The sequence below is a fragment of the Sciurus vulgaris genome, assembly GCF_902686455.1.
Source record: "Sciurus vulgaris genome assembly, chromosome: 6".
NCBI lineage: Eukaryota > Metazoa > Chordata > Mammalia > Rodentia > Sciuridae > Sciurus > Sciurus vulgaris.
This window is the reverse complement of record NC_136466.1, coordinates 6,456,546-6,475,582: the sequence shown is the minus strand read 5'-3', so window position 1 is coordinate 6,475,582 and position 19,037 is coordinate 6,456,546. Positions and strand designations below refer to the sequence as shown.

Here is a 19,037-nt window from a genome sequence, read left to right as displayed (position 1 = left end):
CTCCGGCCCCTGCTGCTGCTGCCTGGCACTCATTCACTCGCTGGCCCTGTGCTGCTCCCCGGCTTGGGTGGCCCGTGCTGTGACTGGAGTTGCGCTCCGTCGACCCCTTTTTTATTTTACTTTCTTGCCTTAGCAATGGACAGGATCCTAACGGCCAGCAGGCAGGCACGGCTGGCCCGGGCGCGTCTGCACGGGGCAGCTTCTCAGCTCCGACTGCCCTGAGCCCGCCCAGCCCGCAGCACCGTGGGCACTGCCACACAAACACGAGTGCGACCCGGCGGAGCGGGTATGTGACAGGCTCCCCAGGAAAGAGGCCGGGCTCGGCCGCTGGCCTGCTTCGCCCCCCGCGAAAACCTGGGCTGGCCGAGGGCGCCGGGCCGCTGTAAACACCGGTCCAGAGCGCGCGCGGGGCCTGCTCGCCGGCCCAGGGGCGATCCGCAGGGAAGCGGGCGCCTGCCGTGCCACCGCCGAGCCCCGACACACCGGCCCTGCGCCGCCGCCCGCCCCTGCCGTTGCTCACGGTCCCGCTGACGCCCCTGCAGTGAGAAAAGTCACGCCCAGAGAAGAGCTTCCTCGTCAGCCGCGGCCCCCAGGCCCGGCGGCTCCTACCGTCTCAGCCGGAAGCTCCCGAACCCACTTTCGGCGTCGCGCCCGCCCTTCCGGGCGGGGCCGGAAGTGACTTCCCAGGGTTGTCTTCCAAAAGTCGTAAAGCAAGATGGCAGCGCTCGCTCTGCGGCCACTGTCGAGCCTCCGGTTTCTAGCGTTTCTCTATTCGCGAGGGACCCCCGGTTTCCATCGCCCGTCTAGTTTCCCTAAGAACGACACGCTCACGTCTGGCTTCCACTGAGCCTTGGCAGAAAGCGAGCTGGAAGCCGAGAGGCGAGGCCGAACGCCGGGGGCACCATGCTGTACGGAACCGAAGGCCGCGGAATCCGCGCTCGGCCGGGCAGGCGGGACAGAACGGGAGGGAGGGCGTGGTTACCTGCTTGCGCACTTCCGCTTCCGCCAGGCCCCGTCGTTTTGGTTGGACCGGCTTGTTGCGGGGAGGGAGGGGGAAGGTTGTTTGCTGCCTGGGAGCTCAGCGCCGGGGGAGGTAAACTGAGGTAAGGCTGTGCGGTGAGGGCAGCGTTTGCGCCTGGATATGGAGATGGCTGGGGCATGTCCTCGGGGTTGCGGAAGGGTGCAGGGCTGGAGACCGGGGCTCATGCTCCGCGGGGTCGGGGAGAGGAGTGGGGCGAGGCTGGGGTTACAGAGAGAATTGCACCGCTGGGGGTGGGTGGGGCGGCGGGGTTTCAGGTGGGGGCTCGGAGGGAAGCCGGAGGGCGCTGGGTGGGGAGGGCTGGGCTGGGGTGCTGGGACCGAGGCAGAGTCGGACCTCAGGTCTTGAGTGCTGAGGAGGGAAGTTGAGACTGGGGTCCGGTCGGAATGCAAGAGCGTGGAGAGACGAGAACGCAGTCACTGGGAGGCTGAGGGGTGGGCAGGGGCTGGTGGCCGAGGCCCTGATGCTGACATGGCCGTACACTTGGCCTTTGTTTCTCCTGAAGCTCACCAGAGACGCTCATCCCGAAGCCTCTGCTCCGGCCTGGCCTTCTCTCCTCTCTCCAGCTGCCACCACAGCCTGGAGGCGCCTTCCTCCACCCTCCCGAATGGTGCTCCTCTTCGCAGGCCTCGGCCCAGGATCCAGGCCCCCTTTGCCCCCTGCCTTGGAGCTGTTGCTCCAGTTTCGTCTTGGTGGACTCCCGGTGGAGGGGAGAGAAGAACCTTTGCACAGACGGGGTTTTAGTTCTAGGGACTTCAGCCTCTGAGTTCGAGGTTCTTCCTGTGCCCACTTTATCAGCCTTTTGAGAAGAGAAACCCTTCTCTTTGCCATCCAGAGCCCAGGAACCCTCAGACTGGGGCCCTGGTCCCAGCATGTCAGTCCTCTCTTGTGCATAGGGCTCTGCCCTCTCCAGGTCAGCATGGCTGAGTTCAGACCGGTACCAGGGGGGCGGGAGACCCCACAAGGGGAGCTGCGGCCAGAGGTTGTAGAGGATGAAATTCCTAGGAGCCCAGTGGCGGAGGAGCCTGGAGGAGGAGGTGGAAGCAACAACAATGAGTCTAAATTGTCCCCAAGAGAGGAGGAAGAACTGGATCCTAGAATACAGGTGAGAGGACTAAGTACTGGGAGAGAAAGGGCCGCCAGACTCCAGCCCTTGTGAAGAATCGTCGGATGAACAAGAGCTTAGACATCTCTCCCCAGTGTCCTGGGGCAGGAAATAAAACAAGTTTGCCAGCACAGCATTGTAATTTAGTGTGGCATGTGCCAGGAGGTGTGCGTGCGTGGGGGGGAAGCGCGGGGAAGGCCCTGAATGCCAGACCGTGTTGCTGAAAGCTTCCCTGAAGGAAGTCCAGGGTCAGGTTGACCAAGGAAGCCGAGGTGCACTTGAGGTCAGTGGAGAGTAGAACTCTGGGCTTCTAAGTGAGCAGAGGAGCCCCTAGTGGGTGAGGGGATCCTTTCCCACTTCCTGCCTTTGCATCAGTGCTGCCCATAAACACTCCCTTCTCGAAGCTGTGAGGCCTTTCCAGTGTTGGGAAGGAGGCATTGGGATTGGGCTTAATTCCCCAGAAAGGAATCTTTTGCCTTCAGGGATCTCCATCAGTCATGGTCAGTCTATAGTAACACATTGCTGGCTCTCAGGATGGTGGGTCACCAGAGGAATGGAAGAGCAGTTTATTGCCTTGGGGTATTTACAGTTCAGCTGGTTGATCATGCAGTCGGTGAGGAAGACTGGCCTCCTGTGGAGGAGCTCCCTGACCTGGGTTCTGATGCTGGGTTGTAATGTCAGGGTGTTGGCTGTGAAGGTCTTTCTGTGAGCTGCTTGGACAGTGACAACTGTATAATGTTCCTTGTGTTTGGGACCCAAGCTTGCCATTTGGTCAGGTTGCTTCTCCAAAGTTCTGGTATCAGAGAGTGACTCACCCTTTTGTAGGTGAACAGGAGTGTCCCAGGCTTGAATTCCTGGGCTTCTTTGTCAGCAGATCTGACACTCCAGTGAGTTGGATCACTCACTGATCCACTCCAGTGAGTTGCCAAGGAATCAAAGCTGGTCCTGGCATCCTGTGGCCACTGTGGTCTGAGTTCCCAGGATATGTGTGTGTGGGGTGGCGCTTCTTGGACGGTGTTCATGTTTATAATGGGGCCGAGGTGAGCTGTTCATTTCTGGAGTGAGTCAGTAATTTATTTCTCTTGTACCTCATAAGCACTGCATTGAAAACAGCTTGATTTTTCTTTCTAATTCTACTGATTTGTTTTCCACTAAGGAAGTAAGTTGTACTAGTGGTGTTGGGCTCTCATGTGATCCGTGGTTTTTAGGAAAGCTGGCTGAGCTTGCTGAGCCTCAGGTTCTTCCTCTGGGAGGTGAGAGCTTGATCTGGCTAGCTTGCACTACTCTTGTGGGCTGTGTTCTAACACAGGTGTGCAGTCCTTTTCTTTCACACATTCTTTTGTCTGGTTTTTGGTGAAAGTTCGCATCTGGTACTTTGGGACAGGGTTCTCTCTGTTCTTGAGAAGAACCGTGCATCCCTCCTTCAGACGTTCTTCCTTCTGCTCCAGAGAGGGCCTCTCAGAAGAGAATCCACGGTGATGTTTCTGCTCTCCTGCTTCTGTGCATTTTCCCAGCTACACATAGGCAAAGGCCATAGAATGAAGAGTCACACTTGCATTACATTGTCTGAAAAGATGGCCTCAGCGACCTGGGACTATGTAAATAGTATCCATTAAAATTGAATAAAGTCAGGTGATCCTCCTGACAGCGCTGTGCTGAGGTGCAGGCACGGAGCACTTCTGCGACACGGGCAGCTCTGCGAGGGTGGAGTATCCCAAGGAGGCCTGCAGGGGGCGACTAGAGCAGCCTGTGGCCCTGGCTGAGCTGCTGGGCACACTGGAGCTTGTAGGCTGCCTGGGGAGGAAAGGCCCCGCAGCATCCTGCATTTGAGGCCATAGGTATGGCAGGCCAGCGTGCCAGCCTCTGCAGGGATTGGGCATCTTTGTGCCCTGTGGAAGCGCCTGTGTGAGGGACACCCTTCCTGGAGCAGTCCTTGGCACTTGGCCCTTCTGTGTTTGGGTTACCCTTCTGGACATGGAGGAGTTTGGGGCATGTGCCTTTGAGGTTCAGTTTAGTGTTGACAGTGACCAGACCACATGGCCTGCTCACGTGTTGTGGTGCTTTCAATGACTGTCCGTTTTTCTGGATTCTCATTATGTTGCATGGGGCTCCACCCACAGATCCATCAAAACCCACTAGGGAGCTTTAAAATCACCCTTCCCTGACTTGCCAGCCATTTGGATTCTCTTGGGTGGGATAAAAAGTGACTCTAATGCACAGCCAGGGCGGAGTCCACTGGGACAGGGATATCCCAAAGGCAAGGGCCAGTTTTGTTATTTTCTTAAGTTCCCAGAAATGGCTGAGGCTCTCGAATGGACTGGGGCCTCTTGGCACACATGCCTGTTGTCTGCAGGACCGGGCTGGAGGGTGGAAGGAGGCCAGTTGGCAGCTACCTGAGGTGTGTTTTCTCCCTCAGGAAAGGTGACTGGCTGTGTCCCCATGTTGAGACCTCAGTGGAATTCTCCAAGTCCTCCAGCTTCCAGAGAGAGGATCGCAGGGGAAGGAAGGGGAGAGGAGGGTGGTAGTAGGTGGGCCTGGGTCTCCCCCGTTTTTCCTCCTTCTCCTCTGTGATGGGCGCACTCTTCTTTCACTCCCCCAGACTCCTCAGGGTGATTCTGCAATCGTGTCCTCACCTGGAAGTGTTGGTTTAGCTGGGGAGAGCCATCCCTGGTCCTGCTTGCTGACTGTCTCCTTGAGTGTTTTTGATGGCCTGCACTGGGTGGGGCAGGGGCATGTGTGTCCTGAGAGCCTGTATGCCTTTGACTCAGTGGCTGGCTTCCTGAGAGTGCAGCAGCGTGACCCCGGAAGGTCACCCTCCCTTCTGGCTCTGCTGGCTGATGGACGAGGCATGCTGACTCAGACTGTCCTCCCTGCGTTCCATCTTAGCTGAGTGCCGGGACTTGCTGCTGGAGCAGGCCAAGTGTTGCCGCCGGGCCAGAGTGGCGCCGGAGGTGCTCAGTGGCTTCCTGCTCAGCCTTGCGTGTTTGAGCCCTCTTTTCTCCCTCTGCTGGCTACTCTGCTGTCCTGCTGGGCCCCACAGGGCAGAGCTCCTCAGCGGGTGGTGTGGTTTTGATTGTTGGAGGTGCTGCTGAGGTGCTGGTTCCCGTACAGAGAAGTAGGTCTGCTCCTGCCACTGGCCAGTCGCAAGAACTCTTGTCATTTTTCCATCCTCCTCTCATTGTTTTGCCAGGTTCTGGGAACTGGGAACACTCGGGGTCCTGGGATCAGGTGGGGAGCTGATCCTGGATCTTGGTTTGCTCAGGTGGACACTGCAGGGTGAGCTTGACCTCCTCCTCTGCCTTGGAATCAATGCTCACTGCATTCCTGAGGCCTGTTCTGCTCAGCAGTGGACAGCAGTCCTGTCTTTTCTGAGTTGTGCATGCGAGGACCGCCTCAGTCCCAGAGGGTGGTCACAGTGTCAGGACAGGGAGCTCAGCCCCAGCTCTGTCAGGCCTCCCTGCCTCACCTGTTCCCTGTGTGGGTGACCTAGGAGAAGAGTCAGAGCCGCAGCTGCGGAAGAACTGGCCCGTTTCTCTGAGACGGCAGGACCTGCTGGTGGCCTGCTTGAGTGCAGGCAGCTGGCCCACTGGGAAGGGCCTTTCCTCACCCTTTTCTGGGGCCCTTTGAGGAGATCCCATCAGCTGCGGGGAGTCCCCGTCAGGAAGGTGCTCTGTAACTCAGAGCTCAGCCGGGTGGGTGCAGACGCTGTGCCCCAGGCATCCACTGGCATCCTCAGCCTGTCGCCTGCCTGTCCCAAGTGGCTTGTTCTGACACTGGGTTGTGATTCACCTCCCCGTGTGCACCAGCTTTTGGACTTGTACTGTCAAATACAAGAGCCACACGCCACTGGCTTAAGTTGATATGTGCCCTCAGGGTTCAAGGCCTGTGGATTCTGAAGACCATTTAAAATTCAAAGAAAAAGTGGTTGATATCTTAGATTGAGTGCACGTTGAAAGGACATTTTAGATGTATTGGGTTAAATATAGTGTGTCCTTTAAAGTTTTACCTGTTTTTTATACTTTTAAAAAATGTGGCTGCTCAGAAGCTCCGAATGCAGCTCACTTTATGCTTCTCTTGACAGCGGAAGGCTCTGTCCAGGAAGCAGCCGCAGCGTGGGCCTCGGGAGGCAGGGTCTGCGCTCTTGTGGGTGTGCACAGGTTCACACCTTGTTCGTGCCCTCGTGGGTTTCCACCTGCATCCCTTCCTCTCACTGCCTAGTATGTCTGACGCTTCTGTGCGCTCACTTGCTGACTGGAATCTTCTCAGGGTCACGGTGGGGAGGGGAGCCTAGGAGTAAAGGGGCTGACGAGGGGTCTTGTGTGCCAGCCCAGTCCCCCTCTGAGGGCTGAGCAGGTGAGGGAGCAGGTCACAGCCACTCCTACAGGACGTGGCGGTGGCGCTGGTGAGACCAGCTTCCGCTCCCTTGGGATTCTGGGAGCTCTGCATTTTCTCAGGCAGTTAGCAGCACCCCCCCCCCCCCCCCCCGCCCCTGCTCTCTGCCACTTCACCGAACGCCGCGGAGTGGTTCCAGGGCTGCTTGCTTCAGCCTGGGCCCCGCGGCACACCAGCACGTCCGGTGACTTCTGAGTCTCCCTCTCTGCCACAAGAGCTGCACTGGCACCTGGGGTCCTGTCACCCATTGCCCAAGCAGGCCAGGGGGCCTCCGGGACCCTGCCCTGTTCCTGATCACCTTTACCACACACCACACGTGCGGTGCCACATCCGGTGACTTCTGAGTCTCCCTCTCTGCCACAAGAGCTGCACTGGCACCTGCGGTCCTGTCACCCATTGCCCAAGCAGACCAGGGGGCCTCCGGGACCCTGCCCTGTTCCTGATCACCTTTACCACACACCACACGTGCGGTGCCACGTCCTAGAGCTAGAGGTCTGTCTGCTGGGACCCTGCCGAAGCCTTTACTGTGTCCGCCTGCTTCTCCAGCCTGACCTGCCGTCCCGACCCACAAACTGAGTGGCATCAGGCTCTGAGGGGCTCCCTTTGCCACTAGGAGACCTGTTTTCCCTTTCCCTGGGGCCCTGCATCTCTGGTCGTCCTCCCTGCCAACTCTGGGTGTCTGTCACCCTTTGTGTCCCTGGCTGGGGAGGTATCCTGCCCTGCCTTTCTGCTGCCCAGGTAAGTGACCCTGCTGCCCAGTGGGCATCCATGCCCATCCCTCACGCAGTGGCACAAACTGCCAGAAGCCTCCACTGTCTAAATTCCTGGATACGTGGCACCAAGAGGTGGCAGGTATGCACTGAAGCTGTGCTGGCCGGGGGCTTGGCCTCTTTGGAGGAAGCCCTTCAGCTGAGGAGATGTGGAGTGTGTGATGGAGAGCGCTCTCTGCCACCCTGTGGGACACGTCAGTCTGAAGCTGGGTTTCCTCCTCTCAGCCTGGGGTTTACCAGGCCCACAGGTGGAGCTGCGAGGGCCACGTGAGGTGGTGCATAGTAGGTGTCTGACGGGGACATGCTGAGACCATCCCACCTCCATTTCTTTCCCCTTCCCAGGCATCTGGCCTGCCTTTCCCGGTCAGCTGGGGCTCGCTGTCTTCCCCTGCTCTAACTCAGCACCCTCTCTGTGCAGGAGGAGCTGGAGCATCTGAACCAGGCCAGTGAGGAGATCAACCAGGTGGAGCTGCAGCTGGATGTGAGTCTCTTTCTTCGCATCCTTGGGCTGGTCTCGGGTTGTCCCCGTCCCCAGATTGAGACAGTGAGAGGAATGGGTGTGGAGGAAGAGGCCTGGGACCCAGGCACATGCTCTGCCCCCATCCTGTCCCTTGCCAGGAGGCCAGGACCACCTATCGCAGGATCCTGCAGGAGTCGGCAAGGAAGCTCAACACGCAGGGCTCCCACCTGGGCAGCTGTATCGAGAAGGCTCGGCCCTACTATGAGGCTCGGCGGCTGGCTAAGGAGGTAGGGCTGTGTGGAGCTCGGCCCCGGCTTCTCCCATCTGTGTGAAGTGTGGGACAGCAGCGGCTGAGGGCAGAGCCCGGGGCAGCCTGGCTCCGCTCCAGGTCAGCTCTGGGCCACGGAGGCGCCTTTGCCACTATAGGCCAAGACCTGGGGAATGGGGGCAGGTGTGTGTCTGCTCCAGAAGGGCTTCAGCCTTGTGGATGTTTGTTTTAGTTTTATGCTGTGCATAGCTGGGGTGGAACCTAGGGCCTGTTCCTGCTCTCCCCCAGAGTTATCCTCCAGCTGCCACCTGCTGCCAAGGGCCTCTGTGTGGAAGGCTCCGACTTTAGGTGCATTTGATAGCACCAACATTCTGCTGTCTTCGTCTCTTCCATTTCCTCTCTCTCCTCTTCCCTTTGGCTCTTCTCTTTCCTGTATCTTTGTTTGACTGTCCCCCTTACCTCAATCCATCTTTCTTATTTCCGCAAATTATGTGGATCTATCATTGGAAGACTGTCATAGAAACAAACAAACAAAATCCAAAATCTCCTCAAATTCTCCATGCATTTTATACTCAGATTTGTTTTAATGCATGTGGTAAGGTACTAGGCAAGGGAACAGCTGCCTTGAAAGAATTCATTCCTCGGGACATGCCATGCCACACAGGGCCACACGGGGGAGCACCAGGGCTGTTCAGGAGGCAGAAGTGAAGGAGGCAGCAAAGTCCAGAGCTGCAGTGGTGGGTTTTGTGGGCAGCAGTGGGCGCCGCCGGGCAGGCAAGTTTGAGTGAATTTCAGATTGGGTGGTTTGAATAATTCTGGCAGGCTCTGGGCTGTGAGGGTGGTCTTGTTGTCTAGTAGCTGGCCCTGCGGTGACAGGCAGGGGAAGTATTGGCTTAAGTAGGAGTTTGGTAAAGGATAGTAGGGATCTGGGCTTTGGGTTGACCAGTGTGCCTGCGAAGGACGTCACACAGGGAAGTTGGCCATGTCTAGGCATTTTTCTAGCCTGGGGAGGAGCATTGCCTTCTTGACCAGCAAGGTACCTAAGATGCCAGGTCATCGTAAAATACAGAAAACAAGAGGCACAGTAGTGTAGCACAGGTGACCACCATGCTTGGTCGTCACTCTGGAGTACAGTCTGCCAAAGTGCGATTTCACAGTTTGTGTTATTTTCATTCCCTTATTTTTCTTAGCTAGGCAAACGCTCTACCACTGAGCCACACACCCAGCTTTAAAGACTGAGGAGCATTTTCTTGTTTTAGTTATTTAGTCAGTTTTCTCTGAGAACTTAGGTTAAATTGTTTCCAGTTTTTTGCATGGTTAGTATAGGTTGAATGTTTTCTATCTGAAATGCTTAGGACCAGAAGCATTCAGGTTTGTTCAGATTTTGGAGTATTCGGATATACATAGTGAGATATCTTGGGGATGGGGCCCAAGTCTAAATATGACATTCATTTATATTATGTCATAAACACCTGTGGATGTTGCCTGAAGGTACTGGGGATCGAACCCAGGACCTCACACATCCTAGGCAAGCTCTCTACCATTGAGCTTCATCCCCAGCCATTCTGTTTAAGTAAATTATTTATTATTTTTTAATTCATTATTTATTCATGCTGGGGATTGAACCCAGGGCCTTGTACATGCGAGGCAAGCACTCTGCCAACTGAGCTATATCCTCAGCCCTTATTTAATTTTTGAGGCAGGGTCTTGCTGAGTTGCCCAGGCTGGTCTGGAACTTGGGGTGCTCCTGCCTAAGCCTCCCAAGTCATTGGAATTAGAGGTGTGTCACCACGCCCGGCTAGTGTCCTTCCTTTGAATATTTACTTCTGCATCTGCTTCTTTTCCTCTTCCATTTCCTTATGGTGGGTTCTCCAGAAGGCCGCTTCGCAGGCTTTCAGCTTCGTGTAGTTTGGGAAATGCAGCTGACATTGAAGTTGGTCTTCCTCTGTCTTTCACCCTGAAACCTGGGGAGGGTCCTGGTGGGGGCACCCCATCCTGATGGCCTCTCCCGCTAGGCCCAGCAGGAGACACAGAAGGCGGCGCTGCGGTACGAGCGGGCTGTGAGCATGCACAACGCCGCCCGGGAGATGGTGTTTGTGGCCGAGCAGGGCGTCATGGCTGACAAGAACCGACTGGACCCCACGTGGCAGGAGATGCTCAACCATGCCACCTGCAAGGTAAGCGGGTGGTGCCAGTGGGTCCCTGCAGGTTCCAGGCCTCCCCTTGCTGCCCCTTGTCCCCTCACCTCCTCATCCTCCTCTCCCTCCACCACTGCAGCCTCTGTTCTCCTGGGCTCCCCATGTCCCCTTCCCTCTGACTCAGAATGCCGCTGTGTGCTCTTCACTGTGGTCGCTGGGTGTGGGCTAACCCGAGGCTCACCCCTAGGGGCGCACAGCATTCTCATCTGTGAGGCTTAGCTCTGTGGCGCCTGTCTTCCGTTGGCAGCACGTGCTCCCTTTTCTGCCATACGCCTTGACTTCTGCAGTATGATTCATGTATCATTTCCAAGCTTCTGGAAGTAACCTCGGGATGGGAGGGTCTGGCTGGGCTCATTCTGTGCCTTCAGCATGTGCAGGGCAAGCATCAGATCCTGGGTGTGGCAGTTCTTGGTTCCTCAGGTTCTTTGAGCACAGTGGGCACTAGCTTCTGTGGAGCTCACACAGATGCCAGCGCAGGGCATTGTGGGAAGGGACCATTGAAACGTGCGCCGTGGGACAGTAAGGGTGGCGCCTTGAGATGGGACCTGTCCGTGTCTGCCTGGACTAGGACCTGACAGACGTGCTGGACAAGGTGGCCAGCGCCCCCACCTGCTCCCTGCCCACCCGTACCTTCAATCGTGTGCACTTTGGGTGAAGCCTGGAGAACCCTGTGCATAGCTGTGGCTCCCCACATGGACTCCTCCCGTCCCCAACCCCTTGCCACAACTATGGCTGCCATGTGCCCACAGACATTGCTTCTATGTTCAGAGATGACGTTAGCGCCTTTCTTGACGTCAGCAAAGCTGGATGGCAGGTAGTGCAGGTGACAACAGACAGGACAAGGGGAAGAGGTGGCTGGCCACAGAGACACGTGCGTGAGACCTGGTCCTTGAAGACCAGGAGATCAGGGAGCAAGTCCAGAAAGACAGAGAGATGCTCTCTCCAGGCCTGTGGACCTGCATCCTCCCGTGGATCCCAGGCTCTGCAGTTCCTGTGCAGCTTCCCTTCAGCTTGGGCATGTGCCAGGGACCGGAGCATGTGCTCCAGCTCAGTGACGTGTGTCCCCGCCTCACGCTGGCCAGGTGAACGAGGCAGAGGAGGAGCGGCTTCGAGGCGAGCGGGAGCACCAGCGAGTGACGCGGCTGTGCCAGCAGGCTGAGGCTCGCGTGCAGGCCCTGCAGAAGACCCTCCGTCGCGCCATCGGCAAGAGCCGCCCCTACTTTGAGCTCAAGGCCCAGTTCAGCCAGATCCTGGAGGTAGCTGAACGGGAGTGAGGGAGGGTCTGCCCGGAAAGTGAGGGCGGGTCAAGGGTGAGGCACCGTTGCCAGGTGATCTGCAGGAGAGGGGTGGTGATGGGGCTTATATGGCACAGAAACCAGTTGAGGAATGGAGGCAAGTGGGAAAAAGAATTGGTGGAAGCCCGGACGGGAAAGAGGACCAGAGGGCAGCTGGTGGGGACTGAGCCGGGACAGCTGCAGAAGAGGAGTGGGGCGGGATCAGGGCTGGACTGCCAGGAAGGACAGCAGGTCTGCCGGGTACCCAGGGCCTCCAGAGTGGGAGGCCATGGCCTTGGGCACAGTGCCGTGGGGCTGGAGGTGACCCATGCCCACCCGTCTTGCTCTCTGCAGGAGCACAAGGCCAAGGTGACAGAACTGGAGCAGCAGGTGGCACAGGCCAAGACCCGCTACTCAGTAGCCCTGCGCAACCTAGAGCAGATCAGCGAGCAGATTCACGCTCGGCGCAGGGGCCTGCCTGCCCACCCCCCAGGGCCGCGGCGCTCCTCCCCGGTGGGGGCCGAGGCTGGGCCCGAGAGCCTGGAGGACGGGGACAGTGGCATCGAGGGGGCTGAAGGCGGGGGGCTGGAGGAGGCTGGTGGCCTCGGGCCTGGACCTGGTGCCGACACAGACACGCTGAGCCTGCTGAGCCTGCGCACGGTGGCCTCGGACCTGCAGAAGTGCGACTCCGTGGAGCATCTGCGGGGCCTCTCGGACCATGCCAGCCTGGACGGCCAGGAGCTGGGGCCCCGGAGCGGGGGCCGCCGGGGCAGTGACGGGGGGGCCCGGGGGGGCCGCCACCAGCGCAGCGTCAGCCTGTAGCGCCCTGGCCAGGGCTTTGGGCCTTTCTCCCACGGTGGGCTCGTCGGGCCCCGTGGGCACCTTCCTGACGTGTCCTGCCCAGGAGGCCAGCTGTCAGCCCTCTGCCTGCCCTGCTGCCTCAGCCTCCCTCCCCGCCTCGGGAGGCAGCCTGCAGGACCCCTTCAGAAGGTCTGCCCTCTGCACTCGTGCCCTGTCCCCTGCCGACCCCTCACTGGCCACATGCCCTTGACTTCCCACTTTCTGACTTCCCTCCTTCCCCCCAGCATTTCCCCTCAGGGAACTTGGTCTAGAACACCCGGGAAGCTCTTCAGAGAACATGAGTACCCTACCCAGGGGGCAGGCCCTCTGCTGCTGCACCCCAAGGCAGCTCCCAGGGTGCCCTGGCTATGCTGCTGAGCCCTGACGGCCACGTGCCCCGCCCTTCTGCCCCAGCCTGCCTGTGCCCGGTGACCGCGTGCCTCTGGCGACAGCGCCCTCCTCAGTGTGCCCCTTTGTTAGCTCAGCTGCTCGTACGTGTGCCCTGTTGCAGAACTTGCCAGAGGCCCGTGTCGGGGAGCCCCACCCCATCAGCATGGGGACTGTCACTCTGGACTGGCTCTGTACCTGTGGTGTCTCTCCGGCTGGGCGGAGTCCTCACCCTTGCCCAGGTGCTAATGGGTCCCCAGGGGTCCACATGGGAGGCTGATGCAGTCCCCTCCCCTCCTTGCCGTGCGGCACAGCTGAACTGGATCTCGGCCCTCCTGTGGGGCCTTGGGGAACTGGTGCTCAATCGCTCTCTCTTGCTCTGCCCACACCAGAAGTACCTGCTCCAGGCCCCTGGGGCGTGCTTAGGCTGGCCGGTCAAGCCTTGCCTGCTGTGCATGGAGAGGAGTCCCCTGGGTGAGGGTCCCCCTGGGAGCAGCTCCAGCGGGTGGTGCGTCCAGGTGTGTTGGGAAGCCACACCAGACCTGGGTGTTGGGAGAGCTGGTCCTGCTGCCTTGCCCCACGAGGACGGGCGCCCTACCAGCCTGGGCGCTGCTGCCAGCACTCGAGCAGGGAGTGAGCCGCCTGGGTCTGCACAGGCGTCTCCTGTGCTCAGGTTGGAGGAGGAAGGTCACGATGAGAACCTCGGGGTTTGAGGTGGCCACTGGCAGGGAGGAGAAGCAGGGGACACAGGTGTGCAACGATGAGAACCTCAAGGTTTGAGCTGGCCACGGCGGGGAGGGCAGGGGAGACTCGGTGTGCGTGAGTGCATGAGTTGGCGTGCGTGTGGGAAAGGGACCGCCTTGGTTTTATTTAAATAAAATAGTTTCTGTAACAGTAACGTTTACTGTTCCTGTTGGAGGAAGGAGGGGAAGGGGGCGAGCATGGAGGGCAACTGCCTGGGTGGCGTGGCCAGGGAGGTGCGTGGAGGGCCAGGTGGAGCCAACCAGGCTGCGGGGAGGGGCCCGCAGGGAGGGCGTGGTGCAGGGGGGCCTGCAGGGTGTAGTGGGCACTGTTGGAACCAGGAGAGCATGCCGGCGGGTGGGATCCTGGACCTAGGCAGGTATGAAGGAACAGGTGCTGGTGCTGTCAAATCGTGTGTCCACTAAATTATTTCAAATGGAAGTGGGTTCTTGTCCCGTGAAGTATGTAGAGCATGCTCAGTTGCAGGAGGGATGTGAACTGAGCAGCCTCAGAGGCGAAGAGCAAAAGGCTGGACTGGCTGTAGCCAGCGGTGCGTGCCCACCTGCAGACCTGGGTAGAGGCAGGCGGCCAGGGGAAGCAGATCTCTGCAGGGGGTGGGGATGGCACCAGGAAGGGGCAGGTGAAGGCCAGGAACTGGAGGGACAGCAGAGCTGTGGTCCTGGCGGCACTGGGGGCATGAGTCACTGGGAGCCAGTGTCTGAGAAGTCATGGCGTGCCCCTTGGTGGGGACTGCCAGGCCGTGGGGACCACCTTGGCTGGCCTGCAGGTGGATGCTCAACTGTTGCCTTCATTACTGGCAGTGCCTGGCTGGGTGAGCGGGCTTGGTGTTATGTTCTGTGGTGCTGGTGAGGGAACCCGGGGCCCTGCTCATGCTAGCAAGTGCTCTAACTCGGGGCTGTACCTCAGCCCAAGGGGCTTTTTACAAAAAATCGTACCTATTAGAGGCGTACAACACGATGTCTTGATAAGCAGTGGAACGGTTTCCAGGGTGAAGTATGTAAGCATTCTCGTCATTTTTCGTAGCATCCCTCCCGTGGGGAGGAAACCTCCTCTCAGCAAGCTCTGGTATATATAGTGTTGTTCTCAGGCTGGGTTTTCTGAGATGGCACTGAGTGATCCCTGGCAGGGGTCCTGTAGGGCTCCTGGTGGAAGGAGTCCGGGGAAGGATAGGCCGTGCCCTGCGTTTTCTCCCTGCAGGATCTTATGCCAGAGCAGACGAGGGTGGAGGGAGGCCGTGGGCCAGAGTTGCTGGTGGAAGGGGACAAGCCAAGCCAGCGGTCTCCCCCCACGCTGACAGCAGGGCTCACCTGGTGTGCCTCATGTATGGGCACGCACGCCCATTTATGGTGCCTCGTCCCCTCTACCGCGTCCTCCCGCTGAGGGGCTCGGACCTCACATCAGTAGAGGGCTTTTGCTTTGTGTGCCTCCCCAAGCTGGGCCTGCAGCCGGAGGCAGGACCCGACCCTCGCATCCAGCGCCTGCCCCAGGCCCTCACTCTGACTTGCCACCCATCCAATGGGATAGTGTGGGCGTGCGCAGCAGCCGTCCGCGGTGCTTCACAGCGGTTTCCACCTGGGCTTCTCTGGCCCCCGAGGCCTACGCCAAGGAAGCCTTGTCCTGTCTGTTGCTGGACAAGGAGGCTCCTTATAAAACAGTCGCACCTCCCTCACTGACGAGCCCGCAAACCTGACTTGCTGTCTGGTGGCTTGATCTCACCAGGGGAGGTGGCTTCTCAGATGTCACTGTCCCATGCTGTTGGCAGGGGGCAGCAGCTACCTGAAGGAAGGAGCTCAGTGAGTCCTTGGCGCAGGGGATGGGGCTCTCAGTGTGTCCTGCAGACCGAGGTCTTCCTCATGCCCACTGCAGAGGGGCCTGGAGACTCAGAGGGGGAGTGGGCACAGAGCGGAGAGCCCTTTGTCCTCAGGCTGCCTGCATCTCCAGGTGTCCTTGGAGTCGCCAGCTGTGTGTGAGAGCAGACGGCGTCTCAGGGTGCTTGTCCTTTGAGACAGGGCATTTGGGAGCTGCTGGTGCACAGTGTGCTCAGGGCTCACCTCCTAGTCCTCCCTCATGTGCTGCCCTCCCCTTCCTAAGCCCCAGGCTGCACCACGCTGGGGGAGCCTGGGGCGTGAGCCAACAGAAGGATGCGTGCAGTTTATCAAGAAGTATTTACCAGGCTATTTCAGCATGCAAAGCCTGTGGTGGGAACTGATGGGAACACCACAGACTGACCCTGGGGAGGTGTCCAGACAAGGAATGCGGGTGTGCACAGGAAGCAGGTGATAGGGCTACAGTGAAGGCAGGGTCTGGGTGGCCTGGAAAGGGGGCCTGTGTCCCTAGCTCTGAACCTGCCCCTTGGACTTGGACTTCAGCAAGGTGGTGGCAGGAAGCCCCTGCCTGTCTTGGGTCCCCTGACTCCCTCTTCTCACTCGTCGGATGCCCTGAGCACCTCTGGTCAGGGCCTCTTCTCACAGTGCTGTGTGCCAGGGCCTGGGACGCTGCACTTTTCACCAGTCGTTGCCCGCTGACTTGCTCCTGCTCGGGGGACGCTTCCTTCCGCCTGCTCAGCTTCTGCCTGTGCTTGAAGCCCAGCCCTTTCTGGGGCCCTAGTTCTCAGTCGGCCCCATCCCAGATCCCCATGGCTCTGGCATGAGCTTGATGTTACACAGATGTTTCCTTCAGGTGCAGTGACCGCAGTGCAGGGTCCAAATCGGGATGGTCGGATTCGGTAGGTGTTTGGGCAGGTATAGCCCAGGGCTGGCTCAGGTGACTCTGGTATGTGGTCACCCTCATTCCAGACCTCGGGAACTTCTGTTGATGAGTGAGCTCAGGCGTTGGAAGCACTGAGCTTGCTGTCCAGGAAGGCTTGTCTTTGGCCGGCGATGTGCACAATGGCTGTGTGCTTGAGTCACGGGCTCCTCTGGGGCTCTGCCTTCCTGTCTGCAGGTGGGGTGGCTGCACTTGGGACACCACCTCTCAGGGTAATGAAGACATTAGAACTGTCCAGGTGGCAGGGGATGTCAGGCTGCTCGAGGAGAACAGGGGCGTGTTGACGGGCCTGGGGTTGGAGCACGAGATTGCTGAGCAAGCCCAGGTTGGTGAGGACCCTCCCGCAGGCAGCGTGGACGTGGGGTGACGCGGTGCATCCTGGCTGAGGAAACGCGGTCTGGGCAGTGGCTTCCGCAGGCAGGCAGCGGGTGTTCACCACAGCGTGAAAAAAATGTTGATGTATCCCACCTTAGTTGGAAGGAAGGGAGGCCAAGAAGAACCTCTTCCCTGTTCCTGAAAGAGGAATTTTGAGAGCCAGGTCAGGGGGGAGGAGCAGGCCACGGGGTTCAGAGGGACACCTCCCTCTCAGCTGGTGCTTCGTCTCACTGTGCTTTCCAGTTCCAGTCATCCAGCATCCTTTCCACTCTTCCTTGAAAAAAAATTCACTTTACAAAATATTTATTTTGAAACAAGATAAGAAGACTTGGTCTATCTATCAGATAACTACCAGTCAGAAATATGTCTCCTCCTCAAAGCACGAACTCATTCAGATCTCACATTGCCAATAAAGAGTTTGACTGCGCTTCCTTCTTAGATTGGAAAAACTAAAGCTCAGCAAAAACGAGTTTCGAGCACGCCTAAGCCTTCGTATGTTTGTGGTGCTGGGGATCGAGCCCACCCCAGTCCCACCTAGGTCTGTAAGTCAGTAAAACGCCAAGAATTCTGATTATAGGAGTGACAGAGGAATCGAAGCAGAACAGAATCAACTAAATGAAAGAGGAAGGCCCTGTGAGCCCCTCTGGAGCCCTCCCCTATCAGGAGAAGCCAGCTGGGTTTGGGACACCTCTCCCCAGGCCTTGTGTTCCACACATGCAAAGCACCTCCTTTTGGCCCATCTTACATATGTGGCACATGGTTTTACACTTACTATATATTTGGTGCTTTACCATGTCAATGCATGTTGGCTGCATGGTAGTCTTATTAAATAACTTTTAAAAACAGCAATATCCCTTTTTAAAAATCATTCACACAAGTATGTGCTTATAATTGTAAGAAAATGGACAGAATCCTAAAACAAACATTTAAAAGTAATCTATTTTTTTCACCAGTGTGAAAGTCTCCACTCCTTTTTCACATGAAGCAAATGCCCTGTCAAACCCATCTGGAAAGAAAAAGAACCTGAGACGTGTAATTTATACTCAGACATTAAGTAGGTGAACTGTGTGTGCACACTGTATTCAGTTATAAGAGTCTAGAGTTGCAATTGAATAACAAAAGAAAATTGGACAAATAATATACCTAGTACCCCCTAAAATCCATATATTCAAATTTTAGATTGCCAATCAAAACACTGCCATTTACTATCTTTCCTGCTAGGTTAGCAAAAATGCTAATGGCATTCAATGCTGATCACTTCAGGTATATTCAACGGTTATGTGAACACAACATGCCCATGGTGCAGTTACATTGAGACAAAATGTTTTGCTTGAAAGACACGAATGTGTAGCACAGAGGACATTTGTCCACTGCTTCAACATATTCTTTACAAAGTGACAAGATGTCTCTATCCGTGCAGTTTGCAAAGCTGCCCTGTGGTTCTAATCCGTCTGCAGTAAAGTCCGACTGGATCCATCCTGGGTCCTGCCTTTCTGAGCACCCACTAGACCTACAGCCCAAGCCTCCAATGAAGCAGCGCCCTGGGCCTTGTTCTCTGCCATGACTGGATTTCTTGGAGGATTTGTTGCATTTGGGAAATTCCTATCAGAACTCACATCGGACTCCCTTCGGGCATTAGTGTTGCTGCCCAGAACAGAGCAGCAGTTCGGACTAGCTAGCTCTCTGGGGTCATGGCATAGTCTGGCCAGTTCTGAAATGACTGACTAGTCTTGGCTACACATGGTGGAGTTCCTCAGGTACCGGTGTCTGATTGACCTACAACCATCCACTTCCCAAGAATGCATGAGTCTCCAACCCCACTTCTAAAGCAAGACAATTTTAACCTCCCAGGTACTTCGGGACTTTGCACTGACCATTTTTGGACACCAGGATTTGTAGGTTAATGTGGCACTCTTTTTGAAAAAAAATTAAAAGAATCGGTGGATAGATCTGCCTTTTGGGGACACTGCCTGTGTCTTCACCTGCCAGGGTTCATACTGCCCCATGTCCTGCTGCCTGGCAACCAAAGCCCTGCACCGCATGCATCTGCTTCCCCAGCAGGACAGAACCCGCTCCCGCGACTCGCGGGGAAATCGGCACACGTTTGCGATCTTTCCAACTCTCTTCACATTCTTCGTCCTCACCGGTGTCTGCAGGCACACTGGCTTAGGTCCTTCAAAACTGATTGGTCATTTTCTCTTGACAATAGGATTTGTCCACCCATTCCTGCCAACAGAGGCGGTCGATCCGCGGCGACAGGCGGGGTGCGAGAGGCGGGCGGAGCAGCGGGCCCGGGTGGACAGCACCCCTATCTGCGCCCGCCGCGCCCCGCCGAGTCCAGGGCCAGCGCAGCGCCCGGGCCCGGGTCTGGCTCAGAGCCAAGCCCGCAGCCAGGAGGAGC

At 57.6% G+C, this 19,037-nt stretch overlaps 1 protein-coding gene across 1 annotated transcript; it reads left to right on the top strand.

The window, feature by feature from the left end:
• The first annotated feature begins 955 nt into the window (after nucleotides 1-955).
• Nucleotides 956-13,025, top strand: SH3BP5L (SH3 binding domain protein 5 like). Its single transcript, XM_079145183.1, has 7 exons — nucleotides 956-1,103; nucleotides 1,545-2,144; nucleotides 7,725-7,787; nucleotides 7,925-8,053; nucleotides 10,050-10,211; nucleotides 11,315-11,488; nucleotides 11,861-13,025. Exons 2-7 carry the CDS (start codon nucleotides 1,959-1,961, stop codon nucleotides 12,326-12,328), a joined length of 1,182 nt encoding a protein of 393 aa, XP_079001309.1. The 5' UTR covers nucleotides 956-1,103; nucleotides 1,545-1,958; the 3' UTR covers nucleotides 12,329-13,025.
• The last annotated feature ends 6,012 nt before the right edge of the window (nucleotides 13,026-19,037 follow it).

Coding starts and splice junctions, on each gene's coding strand:
- SH3BP5L (XM_079145183.1), top strand. CDS start 1,959: ATGGCTGAGTTCAGACCGGTACCAGGGGGGCGGGAGACCCCACAAGGG. Junction 7,788..7,924: donor AGGTGGAGCTGCAGCTGGAT/GTGAGTCTCTTT, acceptor GTCCCTTGCCAG/GAGGCCAGGACCACCTATCG. Junction 8,054..10,049: donor CTCGGCGGCTGGCTAAGGAG/GTAGGGCTGTGT, acceptor CTCTCCCGCTAG/GCCCAGCAGGAGACACAGAA.